This window comes from Mytilus californianus, unplaced genomic scaffold (genome assembly GCF_021869535.1).
Source record: "Mytilus californianus isolate M0D057914Y unplaced genomic scaffold, xbMytCali1.0.p SCAF_13, whole genome shotgun sequence".
Classification (NCBI taxonomy): domain Eukaryota; kingdom Metazoa; phylum Mollusca; class Bivalvia; order Mytilida; family Mytilidae; genus Mytilus; species Mytilus californianus.
This window is the reverse complement of record NW_026262615.1, coordinates 37,705,504-37,732,281: the sequence shown is the minus strand read 5'-3', so window position 1 is coordinate 37,732,281 and position 26,778 is coordinate 37,705,504. Positions and strand designations below refer to the sequence as shown.

General features: G+C 32.2%; 1 protein-coding gene across 1 annotated transcript in view; it reads right to left on the bottom strand.

The window, feature by feature from the left end:
- LOC127723932 (VWFA and cache domain-containing protein 1-like) overlaps nucleotides 1–26,778 on the bottom strand; it is a 61,643-nt gene that overhangs the window by 2,655 nt on the left and 32,210 nt on the right. Inside the window, exons 16-23 of the mRNA XM_052230648.1 lie at nucleotides 25,893–26,003; nucleotides 23,992–24,111; nucleotides 21,840–21,942; nucleotides 20,406–20,501; nucleotides 17,745–17,870; nucleotides 8,982–9,091; nucleotides 7,565–7,690; nucleotides 814–956 (exon numbers count right to left, since the gene is read on the bottom strand). Of these exons, the coding sequence (XP_052086608.1) occupies nucleotides 814–956; nucleotides 7,565–7,690; nucleotides 8,982–9,091; nucleotides 17,745–17,870; nucleotides 20,406–20,501; nucleotides 21,840–21,942; nucleotides 23,992–24,111; nucleotides 25,893–26,003 (935 nt within the window). The remainder of the gene's footprint in view (nucleotides 1–813; nucleotides 957–7,564; nucleotides 7,691–8,981; nucleotides 9,092–17,744; nucleotides 17,871–20,405; nucleotides 20,502–21,839; nucleotides 21,943–23,991; nucleotides 24,112–25,892; nucleotides 26,004–26,778) is intronic.

Below are 26,778 nucleotides of genomic sequence, written 5' to 3'. Positions count from 1 at the left end.
TAGGATGTTAAACCAGTATTGAGTATCCAATTGATCAGGTGATATTATATATTAAAAGAGAGGCGAAAGATACCAAAGGGACATTCAAACTCATAAGTAGAAAATAAACTGACAACGCCATGGCTAAAAAACAAAAGATCAACATACTAACAATAGTACACAAAACACAACATAGAAAACTAATGACTGAGCAGCACGAACCCCACCAAAAACAGGGGGTGACCTCAGGTTGAAGTGAACAACATTCAATATCACGATACTTTTACATTTGAAAATGTTTTTTACTGTTTTCTGTAGTTGCATGTTTAAATATTGTTTTACATTTCAAATATTGCTTTTTTTAAAAACATTTTTAATTATAAAAGGTAGTTTTAATGACGCCTTTGATTGGTTCATGTTTTTTTATTACAACTTCGGTATGTTGGTCAATATTGTTGCTGTGTCTGTTTATAGCTTAAAAAGTTTAATAAAATTGACAACTTATATTTATTTCTTTTAAGTCTGGCTTCGGAATGGAAAATACTATGTTTGTTTGAACATTCATTTTTTATAATGACCCAAGCTAAACATTATTCAAATGCCCTTCTGTCACCTCTCATGGCATGATAACTAGTGCAATCACTTTGATGCCAAGAACCTAACCATATTTAATTAAACATGTCTGCCTATTTTATAAGTATCATGTAAACAAAAAATTATAAATTGTCTGATTTAGTCATACGTGTACTATCTATTAGCATGTTGAAATATCTTTAAATAATAGAGGCTATTTTTGGTAGGTGCGAAAAATTTCGATATATCAGACAATATTACCTTCAACACAATTATCATATGGGTCTTTAGATCCAACTTGTCCAAAGTAGCAGATACTCTGTAAGGCACAATACGGCTGTTGTAGTTCCTGGTCATTGGAATCCCTAACACACCAACTACATCCAGCCACTCCAAAACAATCCCTAAAAGGAGTAGTAAACAAACATTCAATGTCATAAACAGTTCAAGTTAAGGTGTTCTCTGTTCCAAAGTGTGTGTGCAAGGATTTTATATTGTGTCTTGAATTGATACACAATACCCCCTTTTTTTCAAAGTATACACAAAACATACAAAAATAACTATCATGAACTGTATTTATATCAAGGAAGCGTAGCCCAATATCGTAAAACAAATACTAATGCCATCTTAAAAAGAATGACTTATAAATGAACAGATGCAAAAAAATAAAAAAAAAAAAAAAACATTATGAAATGTAAAAAGTAAAACAACAAAAATACCGAACTCCAAGGAAAATTCAAATAAGAAAGTCCCTTATCAAATGGCAAAATCATATGCTCAAATACATCAAACGAAAGGAAAACAACCGTCATATTCCTGGCTTGGTACAAGCATTTCATTACGTAGAAAATGGTGGATTAAACTTTGATTAATAGCACGCTAAACCTCTCACTTTTACGAAATTCCATTATATTGACAACAATGTTTGATCGAAACAAACAGATAAAGGTAAAAATGTAAAATATAGGGGCAAAGCAGTCATAATCTTAATCACGATAAAAACAAACAAATATGTCAACTAAGATTCAGCATATCAAAGAACTCCATATATTTAATTTTTGGTCCCCGATTTGGACAGATTCAGCATATCAAAGTACACCAAGAATTTAATCAATCTATTTATTAATGGAAAATATGAGATAAGTTTTTTAAAAGAGTTCGAAAAAAAATATATAGCATTCTGAAAAGTAACTTATACAGAATAACAAACAAACCTATCACGAAGTTCTTCACAAAAACAATTTCCAAAATATCATTCCCCAATTGAAACAGTCCTACAGTCATCCCCACGATATCGCATCAAAATAATGCCGGATTTAAAATCATCTTTTCTGCCACAACGCTTAGAAAAGCACAAATATTTTGTCAATCCAATTTTATCTTCCCTTAGACCCTCATGAAATACATTGAAATATAACAAACAAAGAATAAGATAATAATCAAACAAATACACGCATAAGCTAATGTATAGGGAATTCATACATCACACACTTTCCTTTATTCATTAATTTCCATGATTAGTTCAAAAAATGTTAAAATAAACAAAAAATTCAATTTACTTCATTGTTCCTGTCCTGGAGTGGTAATATCGGAAACTGGACATAATCATCTCTCCATATTAACAGACTTTTTTTTGTCTTAAACATCTGTTTGTTAAGTAACATTGCCTGTTCCTTTATCAGCATAAGATGAAAAATTTAAAGCTCTACTTTACCATTTTATAATCGAATAGTGAACAGTATAGTTAAAACTATATTTCTTCTCTAGAATTAGCTTACCATGATGCTATATCTATTTTCATCTATGAATTTTTAAATTTCTATTAATTGTGCAATACAGCTCTGATTAAATATTGTATATAGCATAGTTTCTGACACAGAATGAATGTGGTCTAAGTACTTAGATAAATTTTAATTGGATATTTACCAATTATGGTCCAATATCCAAGATCTAAATACATGGTTAGATTCAGCATATCAAACATGTGTCAAAGAACCCCAAACATTCAACTTTTAATGAAATTAAGTTAAACTTTAATTTTGGACCCTGTGGACCAATTTGATTACGGGACCCACAATCTAAAATCTAAACAGACACTTAGATTCAGCATCTCAAAGAACCCTGTATATTCAATATTTGTTGAAATCAAACAAAGTTTAATTTTGGACCCGGTTTGGACCAACTTGAAAACTGAGCCCAAATTCAAAAATCTAAATACACTGTTAGATTGGGCATTTCAAAGAACACCAATAATTATATTTTTGATGAAATCAAAAAAGTTAAATTTTTGACCCAGATTTGGACCAACTTGAATAATGTCCCTAAATTCAAAAATCTAAATACACGCTTAGATTCAGCATATCAAAAACCCCAAGAATTCTATTTTTTTTTTAAATTAAACAAAGTTTAACTTTTGACCCTTTGGACCTTATTATGGACCATTTCGAAGACAAGCCCCAATTTAATATCTAAATTCACGGTTGGAATCAGCATATCAAAGAACACCAATAATTACATTTTTGATGAAATCAAACAAAGTATTATTTTGAACCCATATTTGAACCAACTTGAATACTGTGCCTAAATTCAAAAATCTAAATACACGCTAATATTCAGCATATCAAAGAACCCCAAGAATTCTTTTATTTTTAAAAAAAATAATCAAATTTTTATTTTTGACCCTTTGGGCATTAATATGGACCATTTCGAAGACATGCCCCAAATTTAAAACAAATAAATACACGGTTGGATTCAGCATTAAATCAAACAATTTAATTTTAGACTCTTTTGACATTAATATGGACCAATTCAAAAACAGAGTCCACAGTCCAAATTCTAAATGACCGGATATAATCAGCATATAAAAGAATCCAAATTATTGAAGACTTTGAATTTAACCCCATTGAAATTGGTTAAAAAAATAAGCAATGTATAACAAAGTATTACACAAGTATTGTTTTTTGCCCCTTTTGTCCTAAACCGTTAGGGTCATCACCCCAAAATCAAAACCTGTTTGGTCCTTAATTACTAAACAGCTACAAAAATAATCCCAAAAATCAATCCCAACCTTCCTAATGTGGATTGGAACCTTGTGATATAATTTTATAAAGATACATACCCTTATACCCAAGTTATTGTCTGCGAACCGGTAAAATGCCTGTTTTAGCCCCGTTCTGGCCCTTAATTATTTAACAGCTACGACAATAACCCCCAAAATAAATTCCATACTTCCTATTGTGGAATGAAACAATTCATAGAGATCCATACACTTATACTCAAGTTATTATCTATGAACCTGTAAAATGCTTGTTTTTGGCCCCTTTCTGGTCCTTTATTACTAAACAGCTTCAACAATTACCCCCAACACCAATCCCAACCTTCCTATTATGATATGGAACCTTGTGGAAAAACTTCATAGAGATCCATACACTTATACTCACGTTATTGTCTGCGAACCAAAATGTCTTTGGACGACAAGCAAAATGATTGTTTTGGGTCCCTTTTTGCCCCTTAATTACTAAAAAGCTATGAAAAAACAACCAAAATCAATCCCAAACTTCATATTGAGGTATGAAACCTTGTGCTAACATTTCATATAGATCCATACACTAATACTCAAGTTTATATTGTCTGCCACCCAAAAAGTCTCCGGACGACAAATTTCTTTAGTCGTCAACGCAGATATCGCCATAGCATAATACGAACGCAAAAAATTTTAGATCGTATAAAAACTCAGCAAGCATGACACAAACCCAGTTAATCAAAATTGTATGAATTTCATAGATTTTTACGTGGAAAAATCTTGCTGTAGTGTATATTATCCTCCTCTGGAAAGAGCTATTGTAGCTATAAATAAGTTTTCAACTTTCTTTACCAAAAACACAGAAAGGTAACAGTGTTGTCTCCCCTTAAAACAAGTATATCTATTATAATTTTTAGTTCATTTTGATCATTCAACATGTTTAATTGAAAGCTTACTAGTTCTAACAAATACAAAACTAGAGGCTCTAAAGAGTCTGTGTCGCTCACCTATGTCTATGTGCATCTTCAACAATGGATACTCTCCGTTGTGGACTAGAATAAAATTCATTACAAAAATATCTTCTTTATTGATCTAGTCTTACTAATCATTTATACTTTTTTAAGATTCTATTAATCTAATATAGTTTTTTAGATAGTAGGCAACAACACAAAAAAATTTATAAAAATCGTTATGAAACTCTAATAAGGGGTCATCAGATGATTCAAACCATGTTGACATATTTGTAGATATTGTCTTGCTGATCATTTTTGCTCCTTTAAGTTTTTATCTATCTATTAAAGTTTTTCCAATATAAAGCAAAAATGCAAAATAGTGGTAAGAACCATCATTAGTGGGCAATAACTCCAATAAGGGGTCGTCAGCCGATTTAAACTATTTGATTTCTTTGTAGCTCTTGTCTTGCTGATCATTTTTGCTTATTTAAGATTCTATATATCTATAATACTTTTTTCAGATATTAGGCAAAAATGCAATAAAATAGTAAAAATCGCATAAAGGCCATTAACTCTAAAAGGGGTCATAAGACAATTTCAACCATGTTGACTTATTTGTAGAACTTATCTTGCTGATAAATTTTGCTTTATAAAGTTTCTCTCTATCTATTTATTTTCAAGATAATAGGCAAAAATTAAAAAAAATGGTTTAATCGTCATTTAGGGGAAATAAATCCTATAAAAAATTGTCTGACAGTTTGGAAGTAAATGGACAAGAGGTATATCCCATCAGTCCAAACATTTTATTCCTGACAGATTTTCTCTATTTTTAGTAGTTTATAATGGACAAAACTTGCATTTTACCGCTATGTTCTATTTCTAGCCATGCCGGCCATCTTGGTTGGCAGGCGAGGTCAAAGTTTGGTTATATATGGATCAGCAGTTTCAGAGAAGAAGATTTTTGTAAAAGTTAATGACGACGGACGACGGACGACGAACGCCAAGTGATAAGAAAAGCTCACTAGGCCCTTCGAGCAATTTGAGTTAAAAAAAAGTGATACTTTTTCACCAATAATGTAAATAAAAAAGGATTTCCTTCCATGGCTATTTTCATTTTGAAAATAACCCTTAGTATTCTATACAAAACTGTTTAAATCAACAACAATGTATCTTTCTTTAGGGCATACATCCTTGAAAAAATTTTTTTTTTTTGCACTGATTTTCTAACTTGTCGGATTCATTGCTGATATAAACTTTAACATAAATATGATAAAAATGGAAAGAATTGTACAAATGAGAGCGCTTATACTAGACTGGACGCGCAGAATGAAGGAAGGATGCCCAATATTTCTCTGTGCCCTGCACCACATTCGGTGTTTAACAAAAAAATGGATTTTTTTTTAGTTTACAAAGGATTAAATCATTTAAAGTATATTTACTCTATACCGCCATCTTGGATTGTAAAATAGCATTACACAATCAGTTAAGTCCTTTGCTTATGTCTGCAAGTTTTGAGATAGATTGTCAATTAATATGGCAAACTTTTTTTTTGAATAAAAAAATAGTGATATATTGCATTCTTTAGACTGTACCAAATATTTATTTTTGTTCGAATCAATTTTTCAACTAAGCAATTTAAGAGGAGATAACTCTAACAGTAAAAATGTTATACAGGAATGTTAATGAAATTTTCATTTTTTACTTGTACATTTGTAGCTAAAAAATAAATTAGGTGAGTCCATTATTTAATTTTATTTTCTTAAAGCATATTTTAAAACCTATTTTCCCATAATTTAATTTAAAATTCTATCAAATGGATTTCAAATAATTTTTTTTTTCAATAACAATCTATGTAAAATTGAGCAATTTTGTATGACTTGTAGCTTGAAAAATAGCACCATGACCGAAACTTTTTAATGAATTTTTTTCATAAACACATGGCAAAATCTACATTTCTGCAAAGTATTAAAAAAAATCCATCTGAGGAAGTATATACAGATGATCGACCTTGAATACTCTGATTCAAGAGAAAAAAAACAATGACCGATGACTGCTTTACATTGGTTTCAGTTTCAATACGTTTCAGGGTGTTATTTCGGAAAATTCCTAAATTTTTAACTGCATTTTTGAGATTTTCATACAATTAACAAAAATGGGAGACAATTAAGAATTAAGAAGAACAAAATTCTATCAAAATATAAAAAGTGCTTTTTTGATTTTTTGAAAACGTATCCTGTTTCTTTTCCCATGGAATCTGTTGAATATAAACATTTAAAAACTTTCAGTAATGTAAAATGACAAAAGAACAAAGATTTCTTCTCATCCTATCCAAATGGGTAATTAAGGTGGCTGAGGTGTCTTCCTACATTTTTGATTTTTAAGTAGCAGATAACATTTGGCCTAGATCTTTAATGAAATGTGCAAATATTGAGAGTAGTATGTAATTCACGTAAAAGACTTTTCATGTTAATATAGAAAATAATGTATTTTATTATATTTACGGCTGTATTTTCTAAATAAAAACACAATATGTTTGTTTGATTAGTTTTTTTTTTATCTTTGCCACATATGGGAAAATAACTCAAATAGTAGGGGAGATAACTAAGATAAAGTAATTTTTATAATAAAAAGTGTTGTGAATTTATGTTAGTTAATATTTAGCAAGAAAACAAGTCTAGTGACCCATTTTTTTCTTTTTCTTATCTGATAGCATGTTATAAGAGCTATCTTCTCACATTTTATCTTAAAATTCTATAGTGTAGTTTTCTTTTTATCCCACAAAATTGGATTGTCCATGCATAATCTATACATAATCTGACAATTTTGCACAACCTGTAGCGTGAAAAAAAGTCCGCTGACCCATACTTTTGATTATATTTTGGAAATGAGAATGATAAAAACTACATCTTGACAAATTATTAAAAAATTCTATGGACTTTAATTAAGACCCCAATCCAACATAAACCAGCAAAGTTATTGGAATTACTACAGAGTACAGAAAAACTAAAAGATTAACCATTTTTGAAAGAAAACTTACGATTTCTGTGTTCTTGTGGAGCATTTAGGATCAAAGCAAAATTGAAGATTTTGAATCTTTTGTTCGTCATTCAGATTTTCTGTCTGGAGCTCTGGGTCTCTAGGACTACATGTTTGTGCAGCATCACTGTGAAAAAGCAGTAAAACAAACTTATATGTCAGAGGTGCTTAATACAGAAATATATATATACTGTCAGCCTTTGTTCAAAAAAGTAATAACTATAGAAAAACTAATCCAAGAATTAAAATATAGAACGAATATTCAACAAGTGACCAAACAACAATTCACAAATGCATGTAGAACATGAATTTATAACCAGTGTTGTTATGTCAAGAGCTGAATATTTTTTTTATATTTCAATTCTTTGATAAGTTACAGTACTTGCAACCCTAGGCGTTATTGCTTGACGGGAACTTGACTGATTGGTGAATGATCCATGACGGATGTTTGACTGATCGATGAATGATCGGTGATCGATGACCCAGAGAATCCGTCAGATATGTCAAATAAGCTATGTGAGAGTTACCGTGACAACAGTCAGAGATCGATCAGTCAATTAATTATATGGAAGGATCGGACAGATACATTGATAATTAAAATTCTTATGTGAAACGAACTCCGAAGTATTTACACCTTTACTCAATAATTTGTAATCAACCTGGTCAAAATAATATATTAATAAATATAAAATATATGAATTACTTTTAATGCAGTGTATGTGATGTTTTCATTATCATATTTTTATCATTCTGCTCAATAAATTGCATAATTGCAGAATAATGATATCGTCAGAATGTTTTTGTATCAGTAAAAAGAGATAAATGTTATCATGGTAAATAAGTACCCTGTTAAATAATCTTGCATTTTAATGCCACTACATGACTTAGTTTTCATGAAATGTAAATAATATAACAGTAAAGATCATTTATTTCTTTATTCTGATAGAAAGCATGATACGCCATTGGCTCTTTTTTTTGTAATAAAATGTGAACGATATAAGGATCAAATTCTTAAACTTTTTTTTTTAATTGATTGCAATTATTTCTTTATTTCAATGAAAATCCACAGTAAACAAAACACACTTTTTCAAAAGAAAATAGAGGTTTAGCTTGGTGTTTAATAAAATGTGAACGATATAAGGATCAAATTCTTAAACTTTTGGTTTTTTTTAATTGATTGCAATTATTTCTTTATTTCAATGAAAATCCACAGTAAACAAAACACACTTTTTCAAAAGAAAATAGAGGTTTAGCTTGGTGTCCAGTACAATCGAGAAAGGATCTGATCAACAGGCTACACACTATTGGTTTTAACTCTTGGAAATTGCAGTTGTCTCCCTTTATTGATTTCCCTTGAGTCTATCTTCAATTGACAAGTAATTTTATCACTGTTAAGTTAGGTTCTAGTGTACACTTACCCTAACAAAGTGTATGTATTTTTGCAATAATCAAAATCTGCATCTTTGTAACACAAACAGTCACATGATTTGGAGTTGCATTTATGCGAATCAGGTGATATTCCGTAAATCTATAAAATATAAAATAGGAAGATATTAATAACAATAGGATACATACATATGCTTAAATAATAAGCATATAGCTACAGAAACAAGAATAGATCTGTTGTTGTACTAAGCATACACTCACTTGGAATTCAAAGTGTCAAAAAAAGGAATCAGGTGTCATAACGGTCTAAAAAGCGCACACGTGTTACTACTTGTCACATTTGAGCTGATGACATCATATGAAGTCATTATATTCAGTATTATTGGAGAACTGTGTGACACTAAGGGTTAGATAATTTTTTTTTTTTGGGGGGGGGGAGTGTGGGGATTCACTGCAAAACTCATGTCAAGTAACTGATGAAATGAATTTGAAGGATGTAAATGTACTGAATTTACTTACAAAATTTTATCAACCTATCATACACGCAATTTTGAGATGACCCTAATTCATACAAGAAAAGTTTTCTGATGTCACCAGCAAATGCACATATTATATTTTGATTTTGTCCTAAGGCAATTATTCCAACAAACATAATCGTGTAATTAAGTCAACCTCAACCCTTTATTCAAAGTATTAGAAAACAGGAAGTAAGTGTATGATAATTTCGAATGCCAAGCTTATGACAAAAAAAAAAAGAAAAGTCATTTTGTTTAGTCATGGGGATATTGTGTGATGAAAATTTTTGTTGGACGAGCGGTCATACAGAAAGACGTCGTTAAATCAATTAAGAGGAGTGGGGTATAATTTTTTTTTCTTTGGTTCTTTTAAACTTTTTCATAAATATCCTTCAATAAATGTAGGAATGAGTCAATTACAATGCAAATTTTCCATATACTATATATATATAAGAAGATGTGGTATGAGTGCCAATGAGACAACTCTCCATCCAAGTCACAATTTATAAAAGTAAACCATTATAGGTCAAAGTACGGTCTTCAACATGGAGCCTTGGCTCACACAGCACAGCAAGCTATAAAGGGCCTAAAAAATTACTAGTGTAAAACCATTCAAACGGGAAAACAAGCGGTCTAATCTATATAAAAAAACGAGAAACGAAAAACACTTATGAACCACATCAACAAACGACAACTAATGAACTTCAGATTTCTAACTTAGGACAGGTGCAAACAATTGCAACGGGTTTAAACGTTTTAATGGTACCAAACCTTCACCCTTATCTGAAACAATAGTGTAACATCACAACATAGAAAGACACACTATAGAATATCAATTGAAATGGCTTAACTCAATCAAAAGACATATTAACACAAGTGAACATACACTGAACGAATAAATTTGATCTATGATACAATTTAAATACAAAATCAATAAAATGAGGGTTGAATGATTAAAGTAACAGTATTATACTGCTGTGAAATGTTCAACACTTTCAGAAAAACAACAATAAGCTTAAACAAAAATCCGCCATTTACAATAATATTATACACAAGTCAATGAAAATAATTTTGTTGTTAGGTATACAGTTAAAAAGGAGAAAGGAAATATTTTTACAAAATAGATAATTTTGATGTTCATAGTTCAAAGAAGTGAACATTTGTAGTAATACCAAATACTTATCAAAGCTGGTAAAATATAGTCCAGATATAACCCTGAATAAGTAATCATTAAATAACAAAAAAGCATTACAAATAGTATCAACAGGTCAAATAACAAGTAAGTACGATTTGAGAGTACTCGCAGTTACTGACAGCTAGTTAAAAGCCAAAAACAATTAATAATAAAAAAATCATGCATCAGAGACTAAAATCAACAAAAACACATCCCGGGAATTTAGTATTTTAACGTCATGACCAGTCAAAGAAGACATGACTTGTGCAATGCCAAAAATAAATGTATCGACAGGCAGTAGGATAGTTAGGAGTTAACCTCTTAATAGATAAAAATGAACGTGGTTGTGTCTTTATACATCCCGTTCGTAAAGAATACAAATTTAGTTATGTTTTAATTTGCTGATGACAAAATCGAAATTAGTTCCAATGTAAATATCTTTCTTTTTTAAAGGCATATTATCTCCTACAAAAATAGTTGATCAATATTGATAATCAAAATTATCCAAGGCTTTGCTGATATAAATTTTTCATACAAAATAATGGCATGAGAGTGCTTAAAATGCAATGTTCCATATATTTAACATTTAAAAGCCAGATAACTCCTGTAAAAATAATTGATCAGCACTGATTTTTTAACTTGCCCAAGACATTGCTAATATAAACCTTTAGCATAAATTCTATAAATAAAGGCAACAGTAGTATACGGTGTTCAAAAGTCATAAATCGATTGAGGGAAAATAAATCCGGTATATAAACTAAAACCGAGGGAAACACATCATCTATAAGAGGATAACAAAGGAACAATTGGAACACTGAAGTGCAACAAAAACAAACGCCAACAAAAATAGAAACGATCTATTCGATAACAATTACCATATTACTGACTTGATACAGTACATTTAAAGAAAAAATAGTTTTATGGTTAGCCAAACCTCCCGCTTTTATGACAATGTTAAAAAATATCGCTAAAATGACAACACTACGTTACAGAAATACAGCGCAAACACACGCAAGAACACTCATCACAGAGAAACGCACAAACAGATAATATTATAGTCGACACAACATGCAAACGGCAGAACAACAACGAACATCTTCCATCAATGACAGACACCATAGGACATCGAAAACAGTGACGCACTTACGTAACGAACATGCAATCTCGAACTTTATACAATTATTTTCACTATACCACTCCAAACAATTTTCATGACAATGATGGTATTGAAAGGCAATTTTATAATAATTTGGACTACAAACGCTAAGACATGACAAATTATCCAACCAAAACATAAAAAATAAATTCATGGAGGTAGGATGTACAAAATACCGAGACACGTCGTATAGCAATGCAAATCACACAAGGTATAACAGTCATTTTCGGGAATAGGTCACGCTCGGTACTTAGCAGACAGACGACATAGATGTTAAAATTCTTCATCATCTATTTTTCAACGGACATAACTCCTTTTAAAATAATAGATTTACACGGATTTTCGATTCTGGCAAGGCAATATCGATGAATTTAAAATTTACTAAAGACATTGACCTTTGATATCAAAAAATCATTTAAATCCTACAAGAAATGTAGGCATGAGAGCCCTTACAATGCAAATTCCCATATTGATTTTATTTCTAAGGGCATAACTCGTTTTACGATAGTTAATCAGTGATCAATTTAAAACTTGCTCAAGCCATTGCTGATATAAACCCTTAATATAAAGCTTCCTTAAAAATCCTACAAGAAATGAAGAAGGCTTTTTATATATATTTTGTTTTCGTTTCCAAGAGGCATAACTCCTATAAAATAGTTATAAGCACTCATTTTCAAACACATCCTAATAATGGATAATATAAACCTTTAATTTAAACATCTGACAAGTATTGTATGTTTGAGAGTGCTTTCAAGAACGGACAGTCAATTACTAACAGACACGCTGATTGATGGACATAATTCAAATACAGTCCATGAAAACTAAGAGAACCCTTGAATAACTTATTCTTAAAGTTATCAATTTTTTAAAGGATTGTTATTATATTGTGCTGCTACACCATTGTACAACGTTAAAGGGAGAGTTGAGTGCTCCAAAACATGGTTAGCCTAAACAATTTCTGCATATTTATGTCGCATGCCAGAAGCCTGTAATTCCGTGGTTTTCATTGGTTGCTGTCTATCATATTTAGTTTTGTTCATTGTTTTGTACATCAATCAGGCTGTTAATATAAAAAAGAAGATGTGGTATGATTGCCAATGAGACAACTATAGGTCACCGTACGGCCTTCAACAATGAGTAAAGCCCATACCGCACAGTCAGCTATAAAAGGCCCCGAAATGACAATGTAAAACAATTCAAACGAGAAAACTAACGGCCTAATATATGTTCAAAAAATGAACGAATAGCAAATATGTAACATATAAACAAACGACAACTACTCAATTACAGGCTCCTGACTTGGGACAGGCACATACAAACAGAATTTTGAGGGGTTAATCATGTTAGCGGGATCCCAACCCTCCCTCTAACCTGGGACAATGGGGTAACAGCACAACAGAAACTTTTAGTTTTCCTTTTGAATTGTTTTACATTTTGTTATGTACTGGCCTTACTACAGTCAAACTTTGTTGTGTTTAATTCAGTTGCGTCGAAATCCAAGATAATTCGAGGTATTTTGTAAACCCCGGCAGAATTCCTGTTTGTTCTTGGCATTTCCAACTTTGATGATTCGAACTTAGATGATTGGAAATCTTGATTAACCTGAGTATATTTTGAAGTGCCCTCAAAGAATGAACATAAATTTACCTCGATGCTATGAAGTTCAAAATAAAAGAAATTTTAGAAGGAAAAAAAAAATAGTTCGAAATTATGTATCAAATATTAATACTGTAAATTCAGATATTACTGCGAGGATTTTATTAATGCGAATAATGCGACTGGGTTGGTATCGCAATAATAAGAACTCGCATTTTCATAACTGAAACATAGATCTGTATGCTGTTTTTTTCGAAATCGCAAAAAATAAACTCGCATTTTTGTCTTTTCTTGAGAAATCGCAATAATAAATGCACGCAATAATTTCTGAATTTACAGTAATGCATGTTTTATTGTGCATCACAATAAGCTTCCTTGTAAGATATATTTTAATCAGTTTGTTTGTATAACAATCAGATTGGCAAATATAGTTGATGTTTGACCATGCGAAAAATAATGCTTGTGGAACACATTTTAACAGAGATAATTACGGAATGAAATAATACACCCAAGCCAAGAATTATTAAAAAAAATCAATGAATAACGAAACTTATAATAAACATGAATGAACTCACAGTTCAAACTTTTGTTGCAAATTTAAGACGTGACCTCAGCAGACAGCGGCTAAGAAGAAAGTTGAAAAATAATACATTTGTAACAATTTATTCGTCTCGCAAGTACTTTTGTACTTTATATATCCTTATCTTTGTAAACATCAGATGTGAACTGTCTATTCTGTCTTATTTTTTATGAAATAACTTATTTTTTAATACTGCATGTACCATCAATGAATATGGATTGGGATATTAAATGCGTTTTCTTCAAACACAAGATACAATATCGAAATGGTAGAAAGTAAAATCACAAAAATACTGAATTCCGAGGAAAATTCAATCGGAAAGTCCCTAATCACATGGCAAAATCAATTGCCAAAACACATCAAACGAATGGACAAAATCTGTCATATTCCTGACTTGGTACAGGCTGGTTTTATAGCGCTAAACTGCTCACTTGTACGACAGTCTCATCAAATTCCGTTATATTTACAACGATGCGTGAACAAAACAGACATGATAATAAATAAAATAGTCAAAATATGGGTACTGCAGTCATCACTGTGTTACAATATCAAAACAAACAATCATTTACAAAAAAGCACAAAAGCCTCTATCAAATTAAAAACCACATTCATTGCTTCGCGTGTCTGACGTCAGAAAATGTAAATGTCACATAAGAAGAATTTTTGTCGTTCAATGTTTATTCAAAACAATTTAATAATTTCACATGGGGAATGTTGGTATACAGGGTATAAAATCAAAAGTTATGTTAGAATTAATTTCAGAAATATACCGAGATTTAAAATTGTTCAAAAGTTCTGAACATAACGACATATAATAGAACAATAACATAATGACGGGATCTTTTAAAGTACAGAGTCACGTTATAGGAACCAAAGATCACAAAAAAGTCGCATAAACAAAACACACCAGCAAAAATGAAAGATAATACAAACACATTGACGGGATGTATAAGTACCGAACCTCGTCAAATGGATATCACAGAAAACAAACCAAACAGTAAAAGTAATAATAATAATAGAACAAAGACAAATGAAAGAACAATATAACACGTTGTTAAGATGATAAACAGCGTCAGTACGCAGAATCTATACTTTAAGACCATCATGTATTATTTGTGAAGTTGATACGGAATATTTATCAACAAGGTCTTGGTACCTTCCTATGAATTTTTTTAGAAAAAGGACGAGACGTTCTTTGACATACCCCTGGTTCATCAACTTTCTGCTCAGTCTGATGACGTTTTACAAAGTCTGAGTAGGAGCAGCAAGCTCTTGAATATCGAATAAGTTGGGAAATGTATATCCCATATGCTGGTGAAGTTGGTATATTGCTACTAAGGTGGGGGAAATTTATAATTTTAAAACTAAAATCGTCTCGTTTGTCATAGATTCTGGCACTGAGATGACTGTGTATGTCAAATTCGAGATATAAGTCTTAAAATTAGGCGGAGGAAGCCGTGTCTGTTGTTTCTTTAATTTCTAGTTCTGGGGGATATATTAATGGAACCCAATCAGAAAAGTTCGGATTGTTAATGGAAAGAACTTCATCAATATATCTGAAAGTGAAATTAAATAATCTGGCTTCTTTGATCTTCTTGTTTTTGACAAGTGTCTGAAGGAACTCCGATTCATATGAAAATAAGAAGAGGTCGGCAAGGAGAGACGCACAGTTCGTTCCCATAGGAATGCCGACAATTTGTTGAAAAAGTCTACCTCCAAATTCAACAAATATGTTGTCGATAAGAAACTCCAGCATACTGATCACTTGTTCTTCTGTGTAGCATGTTTTACCCTTTTGTTCACTATTAACAAAATATGCCTTATGATATCCCAAAGTAATACATTTATAGCGTATGCTACCATTTTTATGATGAAAGGCATTGTGGATTATTTCTTTCAGGCGATTTTTCAATTTCACATGGGGAATGGTGGTATACAGGGTTGAAAAATCAAAAGTTTTGATAGAACTAATTTCGGAAAAAGACCTAGATTTAAAATTATCTAGAAGTTCTTTAGTATTTTTAAGAATCCACATATGGTTAATACCACTACGCGAGTAAACAGTTTCACAGTATTTCTGAAGACCCTCTTTCACTGCGGACAGAATTTTAGTCAATCTAATGGACAATTCTTTAGTGGAACATGCAGATGAGCCGGCAATGTACCGTTTTTTGTACGGAATTTTGTGAAGCTTAGGTATCCAATACAAACAAGGTAAGTCTTCCGATTTGGTGTTCAATGTAATGTTCATTGAAGCCATGAAGGACTTATGATTTGCTAAAATCTCATCCTTGTCAAATGATATGCTTTTGTATGTGGGATTACCTGAGTGCTCATTTATTCCTAATTCATTTACAAGACATTCGTAGTAATACGATTTACATACAAAGACAATATTATTTGAAAGTTTGTCCGCAGGAACAACAACATACTTATCATGAAGAGTTGATAGATATTTCACGGCCTCTTTGTCTCTGAAAACGGACTTTGGTCGATCATTCACACAGTTTTTCAACTTATGAATGCGACGTTTTATCAGAGACCTGATAGTTTTGACCCATTCTTACAAAGTGTCCAGTTCAACTTCTTCTCGTTTAGCCCATGCTCTGGCGTAGTCCTCAATGGAATCCATAATTATTTTGAAATTATGGTTCCAATTGATGTGTTGGGGTTCTCTAAACTTAGGACCATGAGAAATCACCTTTCGGAGATTTTCATGTTGAATTATGTTTAGATCCCCAGTTATAACATGACCAGAGGGGCTGTAATTATAAGGCGAGTGGGAACAGTCACATGTCGGTGGGTTTTTGAGGTATTGTTCAAAGTCAAGGTCTTGCAATGCTTGTTAATAGTTAAATACTTTAGGTGCAATGGTTTTGGTGTAACTGTGGGATACAATAGGAACAGACTGATTTTGAAAATAAATAGGAATTTTAGATTTTACCTCCTTGTGATGTAGAACGTTGCAGATGTTGATTGCATCAATTCCTCTATTGGTAAAGTGAACAGGAAGGAATTTTCTCTTTTCCTCATGTAAAGGTTCCGATCTTACTGGTTTGAAAAGACGGAAAAGAGCTACATCACAAATAATACTGACTAGTCTGTATATTGAAGAAAATGTAACGAAACATCCTTTGTCAAGTGAATAATCTTTCAAACATTTAAGAAAATTAACAGGCAGTGAAAAAAGAATAGTTCTAATGTAATGTAACCCTAGTGGATGATGAAGATGTAAAAGAAGGTCATCAAAGCTCCCAGAGGGCGATCTAGATTTTGAAGACTTTTTTACATTAGGCCGATGGTAATGTTTTTGCCCATGACTACGTTGTTGTCGTAAGGTAGTATTAAATAAACTCATTACATTAACATCACTCCAGGCAGGACTGGACAAATTTCCTACTCCTTTGACATTATCATTGCAACCATATGGCATTACAGTCCCTAATTCCCTTATCCAGAAATTTTCTCTATCTTTGCGGAAAGGAGTACTTAGTACAGGGCTATTTGTGTGGTGATAAATTTTCTCGATGATGCGTACACATCTCAAGACCTCAGATATCTTTAACCTCGAATGAGTTGAATAGATATGTCAGGTCCCTCCAGTTTCAACAGATCAAGGTTCGGCTGTATAGGATTTTGGTTTTGTTCATTGTTGAAGGCTGTACAGAGACCTATAGTTAATTATATTCACATCACCTGATCTCTGGTGGATAGTTTTTTTTATTGGTGATCATACAACATCTCCTTATTACTGTACATATGGTAATGACTTACACTGCAACACCTTGTAGAAGCTGTGTGGACTCTCTGTCTTATGACCATAAATATATTACTGTTAGGAACTGGATCTATCTTGTATTTAGCATATGAATTCATTCTATCATTACCATTTGTTGCAACCTGAAAAATACAACAGGTATAAATTCAATACACTTCATTGATTGATTTTTGGTGATTAGATTCCACTTTCAGCACTATTGGCTATTTTGTGGCAGCCATGTTTTATTAGTGGAGGAAGCCAGAGTGCAAGCCAGAACCACCGAACTTTGGCTGGAAAAAAAGCATTCCTAGTCAATTAAAATTAGAGTCAAATGCACCTGCACCACCTGTGTGGGCCACGACCTCACAACCTCAGTGTTGACATGCTATTGGTACAGAAGTTGAACTACTTGGACCACTCAGCCACAAAGGACCCTAATGCGGAAATAGTAACAATGTCACAGATTCTGATAAATGAGACTGCTTTCAACATCTTACTGTAAAAACTGAAAATTTAGATGCAGTTTTGTTTTTCACTATTTCTTCGAAAAGAACTGATGCATGAAAATAAGACTGCCTTCAACATCTACTAAAAACAGGGAAAATTTCACTTCCGTTTAATTTTTGCTGTTTTCACAATAAGAATTAATATGTGAAAATAAACCTACAGTATAAAAATGAGGAGATGTGGTATGATTGCCAATGAGACAACTATCCACCCAAGTTCAAATAAAATAGATGTAAGCAATTATAGGCACCAGTACAGCCTTGAACAATGAGAAAAATCCATACAGTATAGTCGGCTATAAAAGGCCCTGACATGAAATATATGAAATTATTCAATTGAGAAAACCAACGGCCTAATTATTAACAAAACAATTTACGACAATCAAATAGGACAGACACGAACTAACGACAACCACTGAACTACAGGTTCCTGACTCTGGACAGGCACATAAAGAATGTGGCGGTGTTAAACATGTTTGTGAGCGCTCAACCCCCCCCTAACATTGGACAGTGGTGTTACAGCACAACATAAGAACAAACTATAAAAATTTAGTTTAAAATTGCTTAACTCATCAGATCGACACAAAGCACTTCTCATCAGATCGATACAAAGCACTACATTATGGACACTCGATTCATAGTACAAAAACAGGACAAGAATAAATATCAATCTGAAAAAGACATCTGCTATAATTTAGATTAATTTTTTTGAAAGAAGTAGAGCCAGGAACCCAATAAATCGCCCTTTAAATGTGTTATATTTTCGAACTTCAATTATTAAACTAAAACTTATGTATGTGTTATTAAATGTATTATGTTTAAAAGTATGTTCAGAAAAATTGTATATCTGGTTCATATCTATAAATATTATTAGCCTGAAATAGGAATAGATTTCATTTTCGTCGATTTTTCGAGAAATGTTCAATTTTGTCAACCTTTTATCATTGCTTTATATATGGCGCCACTCCTTCCCCATTGAAATTTTGTGTTTAGAAGTAATATGGTATACAAAGAATATATCAGCAAAAATATTTGTGGGCAAAGGGTGACGCCACTGTTAATTTTTCAGAAACCCGTTACATATTTTGCAGAATTCTGCCTAAAAACAAGTTTTTACGAAAATCATCTATATTTATGACGTCACAAATGATCCAAGTGGTGGAAATCGGTTAAAAAAATTAAGAGTTAGCGTACCAACTCCTTTATAAAATGTTGTATCATTGAATTTTGTGGAATCTGTCTTTCAAAGATGAACAACAGAAAAATACAGATATCTTGCTGTTCAAATTTTGACATTTACAATATCTAATTTTGTTACAAAAGGAATGAGCGTTGAAGAGGCCTTTTAGAATTAATTGAAAAAGATGAAAATTAGTCATATTTCCAATGCATATTTCCTAGTTTACCTGTTATTTCAAATTTTATTAGAGTTTCTCTAATTCTTAGTAGATTTAACTTTTTCCTGATCTGCTGATTATTTTTTATTTCATCAATGTGTGGTTCGTTTGATATCGGTTCCTTATTAGTTAAAATTCAATTATGACGTCAAATTGTCTTGCTTTCCTCTGAATTTTTTTTTGTGATGTAACGGAAAAAAGGCGCTTGGCGAGCCTCGCTTTTCATGCTTTTAAAATTTAAAAATAAACGATATCAAGTGGAGAAATAATGTATCGCACTTGATGCATTGATAGAATCTATATATATACATCATACGAAATCACATAAAGGTTGCACCAAAGAGCTATCAAATTGGCATGGACATTTACGAAAACTCCTTCTATTAGATGAGTATTTTAAAAATGAAAGTTTTTCTTATCTAAATATTTAAAGTATCTGATCTTAAAAGGCAATAACAACATCATGGTTAATTTGTTAATTTTGTTTTATATCTTCATGATTTAAATTTATAAATTTATAGCTGGGCATATTGTTTAAACACCTGTATTCTAATGCACTAATGTTTGGTGAGCTCTAGATGTCTTCTGATAATTTGTATTGCTGTCACATTGACGTATATGTCCTTTTATTCATATTCATTTCTTAACTCTTGTTTTAAATGCAAAAATGGTGTTTTTTATAAAACATCTTGGCATTTGGTATTACTTAAAATCTCCTTTTTTTTTCTTATGTATAACAACAAAAATTCAAAGGCAAAAAAAAAAGATATACCCTGTATGTAAACTGCTCCTTGATAGTTTCAAAATCAATGCATGATTCTTTATTCATCATATTATTGTTTAATAGGTCTTCAGCTATTGCACTTTCCTGCAAATAAAATAACAAACAAATCAATCATACATATTTAGAATATAAACTTAAATATCAGGTAAATTAACTGTTTTTTTTAATCAAGATTAATTGATTGATTAAGGTTTAACACGACTTTTGGCACTTTTTGCTATTTAGTGGCAGTCCGTTTTTATTAGTGGAGTAAGCCAGAACCACCGACTTTCAGTAGGAAAACTAACAATCCTAGTCAATTAAGATTGGAGTCAAATGCACCTGCCACATGTCGGATTCGAACTAACAACCTCAGTGTTGACATACTAGTGATATAGTAGTTGGACTTCTTAGACCACTTGACCATGGAGGCCCCTTTCAAATGTTTTTTTTTTAAATCAAGAATCTTAACCCTTGTCATGCAAGGAATAGGAAGTATATAACCTATTTACTGTAAATTCAGAAATTATTGCGTGCATTTATTATTGCGATTTTGTCATTTTAGACTAAAATGCGATTTTAATTTTTGCGATATTGAGAAAAGTCCTGTTTATTTCATAGAAAAAATTTCAAAATGCGAGTTTAAATTATTGCGATTATAACCCTGTCGTATTTTTCGCACTAATAAAAACATCGCAATAATTTCTGAATTTACAGTATTTGGCTCCAAATAGATTTCATTCATAGGTTTTTCATTGTGATTTAAAATTTACCAAATTTTGCTACAAAACAAAATAGGTAAATGTACTGTACATTTCTTAATAAAATTAAATCAACTGAGTGATCTCCCTTTATATGGCTTAGTACCAAGATTGCATGTGTTGTTGTGCTAAGCTTACCCCCTGACAGATCCGAAAACGGCAAACACGTAACAAACTCATCACTTGAGCTTCTGACAAATATGAAGTGATTTTGTTGAGCAGTATCTGAGCAAAGTGTGACAAAAATTATAATTTAATTCAGAACATTGAAAATTCGAAGTATCGTCAAACATAAAGTAGGTATATGAGTTTCTGACAGATTTGACAAGTGCTCACATGTTTCAACTCAAGCTGCTAATCAAACACAAAGTAATTCTCTTTAGTAATTTCTGAGAAAAGTGTGACGAAAAATAAATATTTGTTAGACAAATGGACAGACAAATAGCAGGACAGACAAGGTGATTGTAATTTAAGGAGTATTATATTCAATATAAGAGGGCACTGGTTCCTAGACGTTTGGTAAAACAAACACAAGTAAGTCTAATGTAAGTGATATACAAATTACCAAAATAGTTTACTTATTTACAAAGTTACAGACCTATTTAGTCTAACAAATGTACTAATTTCTTGTAATATCTTTATGACTGTGCCCAAATTAGTGGTTCTATACCTATTAGCTTACCTTGTAAATTACATGAACATTTTCTATTTTGGGTGAGGTAGCATCAGGATTAGCAAAGTCTTCATGTATAACAATGTAACCACTGCTGTCTAATACAAAACAACTGAAAAGTAATAAGATCATGAAATAATTTGAATAACCACAGCTATCTTCTGTGAAAAGCAACTGTATGGTAAAATTTAAAATAAAAAGGGAGAGATTATGCATGACAATCTTTTTTCATACAAAATGTAGTAACAAGATACAAAGCATATTAATATTTCAGCAAAAATGGATAAGATTTAATTTTCTTTAATAGAATTTTAACAACCATTTTCTTGATGACCTAGAATATATCATAATTTTAACCATGGTATCTATGATGAGTTTATTTACATCCACTGGGTCGATACCACTACTGGTGGAGGTTTCCTCTACATGGGTATCACCAGCCCAGTAGTCTGCACTTCTGTGTGGACATGAATTTTCGTTGATATGGTTATAATTATAAATTAACTGTTAACAAATATTTGAATTTTCGAAATACTCAGGATTTGTCTACCCCAGGAATAGTATGAATAGATTTCCTTAGCTGTATTTGGCAAAACGTTTTGGAATTGTGGGTCCTCAATGCTCTTCAACGTTGCACTTTATTTGGCTCTTTTAACTTTTTGGATTCGAGAGTCACTGATGAGTCTTTTGTAAAGGAAATACGTGTCTGGCGTTAAAAATTTTAATCATGGTAGCTATGATGAAATCTTTTTTGCAATACATTGAAAGTACTATCAAACGATAAAAGGGGTAGAAATAAGGTGATTTTTCTGTCAAGAAGGGAGATTTTGACTGTCTCCCATGTAACAGGTTCATACAGGGGATTTGAAATTTTATCGGAAAAAGAGGGCATATCCATTCTAGAACTGCTGCAGACATGCTATTAGTGAAGGTTTGAAAAATACACATCTACAATCTGAACAGTTTAGAAAAAGAAATATAAACTGTTGACACAGAGATATGTATCTCCTTTTGTAATTTTGAATGTATAAATGCAAATATTGAATCCAAATGTGAATATTTAAACATATAAACTATGCAAAACATTCAAAGTCAATGAAACATGATCTAAGGTGCAGGATCTAATAATCTCCATGGAAAAGATAAATGCCAATGCTTTATAAAATAGTATACCAAATACCATTAACTTCTCATAAGTGGTTACCTAATCACAAACTTTAACTTGTAAACAATGTAAAAGTTTTAAAGTCAATGAGCCTAAATAGGGGTTGGGGTCAAATAATATCCATGGAAAAGAAGACTTACAAATGCTAATACTATCATTGACTTAACATGAGTGGTTCCGCTTAAACTGATATAATCACAAACTTTAACATTTAACTGTAAACTATGAAAACATTCAAAGTCAATAGACCATGACTGAGGGGGCCGAGCCAAATGATCTCCATTGCATTAAGATGGCCAATTTTTATGCATTTGCATACCAAATACCATTAACCTACTACTAGTGGCTCCATATAAACAGACCATATTACAAACTAATACAAGTAAACTAAGCAAAGGTTTCAAGGTCAATGGACCATGACTGAGGGGGTAAGGCCAAATAATTTCCATGGAAATGAGATGTGCCAATGCATATACAACTACATGGCAAATATCATGGACCTACCACTAGTGGTTCCATTTAAACTGACCTAATCACAAACTAATACATGTTAAGTAAGCAAACGTTTCAAGGTCAATAGACCGTGACTGCGGGAGCAGAAACAAATGGTCTCCATTGAAGTGAAAAGTACCAATGCTAATACAACTGCTTACCAAATATCATTGGCCTATCACTAGTGGTTCCCCATAAACTGACCTAATCACAAACTAATTCATTGTTGAAGCCATTGCCGAAGCCGCCGTCGGAAACAGATTTCGTCAAAGACCTATAGTTGACCTCTTCATGTTTTCATTTATTTTTCAATTTTCACTCACCTGTACTGTTGTATATTTGACTTTCCTGTATTGTTGAATATTTTGACTTACCTGTACTGTTGTATATTTTGACTTACCTGTACTGTTAGGTATTTTGACTAACCTGTACTGTTGTATTTTTTGACTTACCTGTACTGTTGTGTATTTTGACTTAGCTGTACTGTTGTATATTTTGACTAACCTGTAGTGTTGGGTATTTTGACAATCTGAGTAAGTGTTCTGCATCATCTGATAAAAATAGTTGATTGTAAAATCTGTCCCAATCACTGCTACAGTCTGACCAGATGCTGGTCCACTTCCACTAAAAAAGTGTAAATGTAAATACGCATTAATTCAGTAACAATTATTTCAAACATATTCAGGATGAAATCAATTATTTTGTGACATCATGTTTTATTCTTTAAGGTATGTTCAGATCTAAGCAACATTAGCTCAGAGTTCAAATCTGTCCTCTACAATGCTCAATAAAAAATATCAAAACTAATATACACCAAACAATTCTATCTTTATAATGCATTTCTTCTTGTTATTTGCGTTACCCGTGTTGCTAATGCTAAGGTTCAATTTCCAGACACAATGTTGACTTTCTGGAGTTCTGACGCAAACATTTGTCCAAGTATGCAATGCTGTGAGTCCGTGAAAATCTTGTTTGAAACTGGTATCATATAGATGTATTGACTGACTTTATTTTGTTTTGCTGCTGTTTCATTGATGAATAACACTTCAGCTCCTTTTATACATAGGTATGAGAACAGTATCATGTCACCATTTACGTAGAGCAGAACTGGTTATGTTTACCTTATGATCAAATGTAATGTGTAATGAAAGTAGAATATGGCTGTTGAATTCTGGATCCTTACTTGGTTTAAAAGACTATTTCCAGATATATATTAGTTATTTGTGTCATAGGGTTGCTGTCAATACACTCATCATAGATACCAGTATTGTAATTTTGTATTTGCGAAAGACGCGCGTTTCTCAATGGATGTATAGCCTTATATCTTTTAATATATATACTTATTTTAGATAACAAAATCTTCAAATATAAAATGCCAAACATAATTTATAAATTCTAAAGCTCCTTTTGTTAGGATTATCTGCCACTTTCTGTAGTAGTTTTACTAAGTGTAATCGGGTACCCAAATCCCAAAAGATCAAGGTAGGAAGCAGACACCTAACCCTTTCCTTTAAGAGCTATCGTTGTTTTGTACCTGTGGTTTGGTACAGATACAATGACTTACCTCCATTCTGTAATAGTTTTACTAAGCGTAATCAGGTACCAAGAGCCCCAATGATCCAGTTAGGTAGCAGACACTTAACCCTTTCCTTTAAGAGCTATCGTTGTTTTGTACCTGTGGTTTGGTACAGATACAATGGCTTACCTCCATTTTGTGATAGTTTTACAAAGCGTAATCAGGTACCCAGATCCCCAAAGATCCAGGTAGGAAGCAGACACCTAATCCTTTCCTTTAAGAGCTTTTGTTGTTTTATACCTGTGGTTAGGTATAGTTACAATGACTTACCTCCTTTTTGTAATAGTTTTACTAAGTGTAATCAGGAACCCAGATCCCAAAAGATCCAGGCAGAAAGCAGACATCTAACCCTTTCCTTTTATAGCTATAGTTGTTTTATACCTGTGGTTAGGTATAGATACAATCACTTACCTCCATTCTGTAATAGTTTTACTAAGCGTAATCAGGTACCCAGATCCCAAAAGATTCAGGTAGGAAGCAGACACTTAATCCTTTCCTTTTAGGGCTGTAATTGTTTTATACCTGTGGTTTGATGCAGATTCAATGACTCCATTTTGTAATAGTTTTACTATACGTAATCAGGTACCGAGATCCCCAAAGATTCAAATAGGATGCAGACACCTACTCCTTTCCTTTCAGTGATATAGTTCTTTTATATCTGTGGTTAAGTACATATATAATGACTTACCTCCCTTCTGTAATAGTTTTACTGAGTGTAATCAGGTACCCAGATCCCCAAAGATCCATAAATGGAGCTGACACCACATCCTTTCTTTTCAGAGCTACAGTTCATTTATACCTGTGGTTAGGTATAGCTACAATGACTTACCTCCCTTCTGTAATAGTTTTACTTAGTGTTATCAGGTACCCAGATCCCCAAAGATCGAGGTATGGAGCAGACAACACAACCTTTCCTTTTAGAGCTAAAGTTCTTTTATACCTATAATAATATAATTATAAGCTGTGGACATGCTGTTGTTCGGTTCATGTATGCAGAGGGCCAGGAGATAAGTGTGACAAAAATACTTGTTCGAAAAATGCACAGACAGACAATGTCAATTCAATATTCAATATAGCCGCACTATTAAAATGAAGGTATAATTTATATATAACTAATATACCAATCATACTAGTAAAATACAAAATTAAAATAACAGTATATAGTTGGTTGCGTCTTTAGAAATTTCTGCATTTACCTTTATCAGAAACACTCCAAAAAATAGAAATCATAGATGAAAAACTACTTTAACACGTAACGAGTTATATGACCAAAAAGGGTCTAAAAGAATAACTTAAGCCATCTTAGGTCAAAGAGAGGCAAATGATACCAAAGGGACATTCAAATGCATAAGTCGAAAATAAACTGACAACGCCATGGCTAAAAAAGAAAAAGACCAACAGACAAACAACAGTACACAAAACAACACAACATAGAAAACCAAAGACTGAGCAACACGAACCCCACCAAAAACTGGGGGTGATATCAGGTTCTCCGGAAGGGTAAGCAGATCCTGCCCAACATGTGGCACCCGTCGTGGTTCTCATGTTAGTACAAACCCGGTGATAAGTCTAATTCGGTAGGTCACATTCGGGGAAAAGATGTCAGGATTGTAATTATGACAATTGGAACATATCCGTTGTCATCTGTGAAATGGATATTCCATAACGGTTAACCAACTCGTGATGGCGTCTTTAAAATTTACGAAGTGACGATT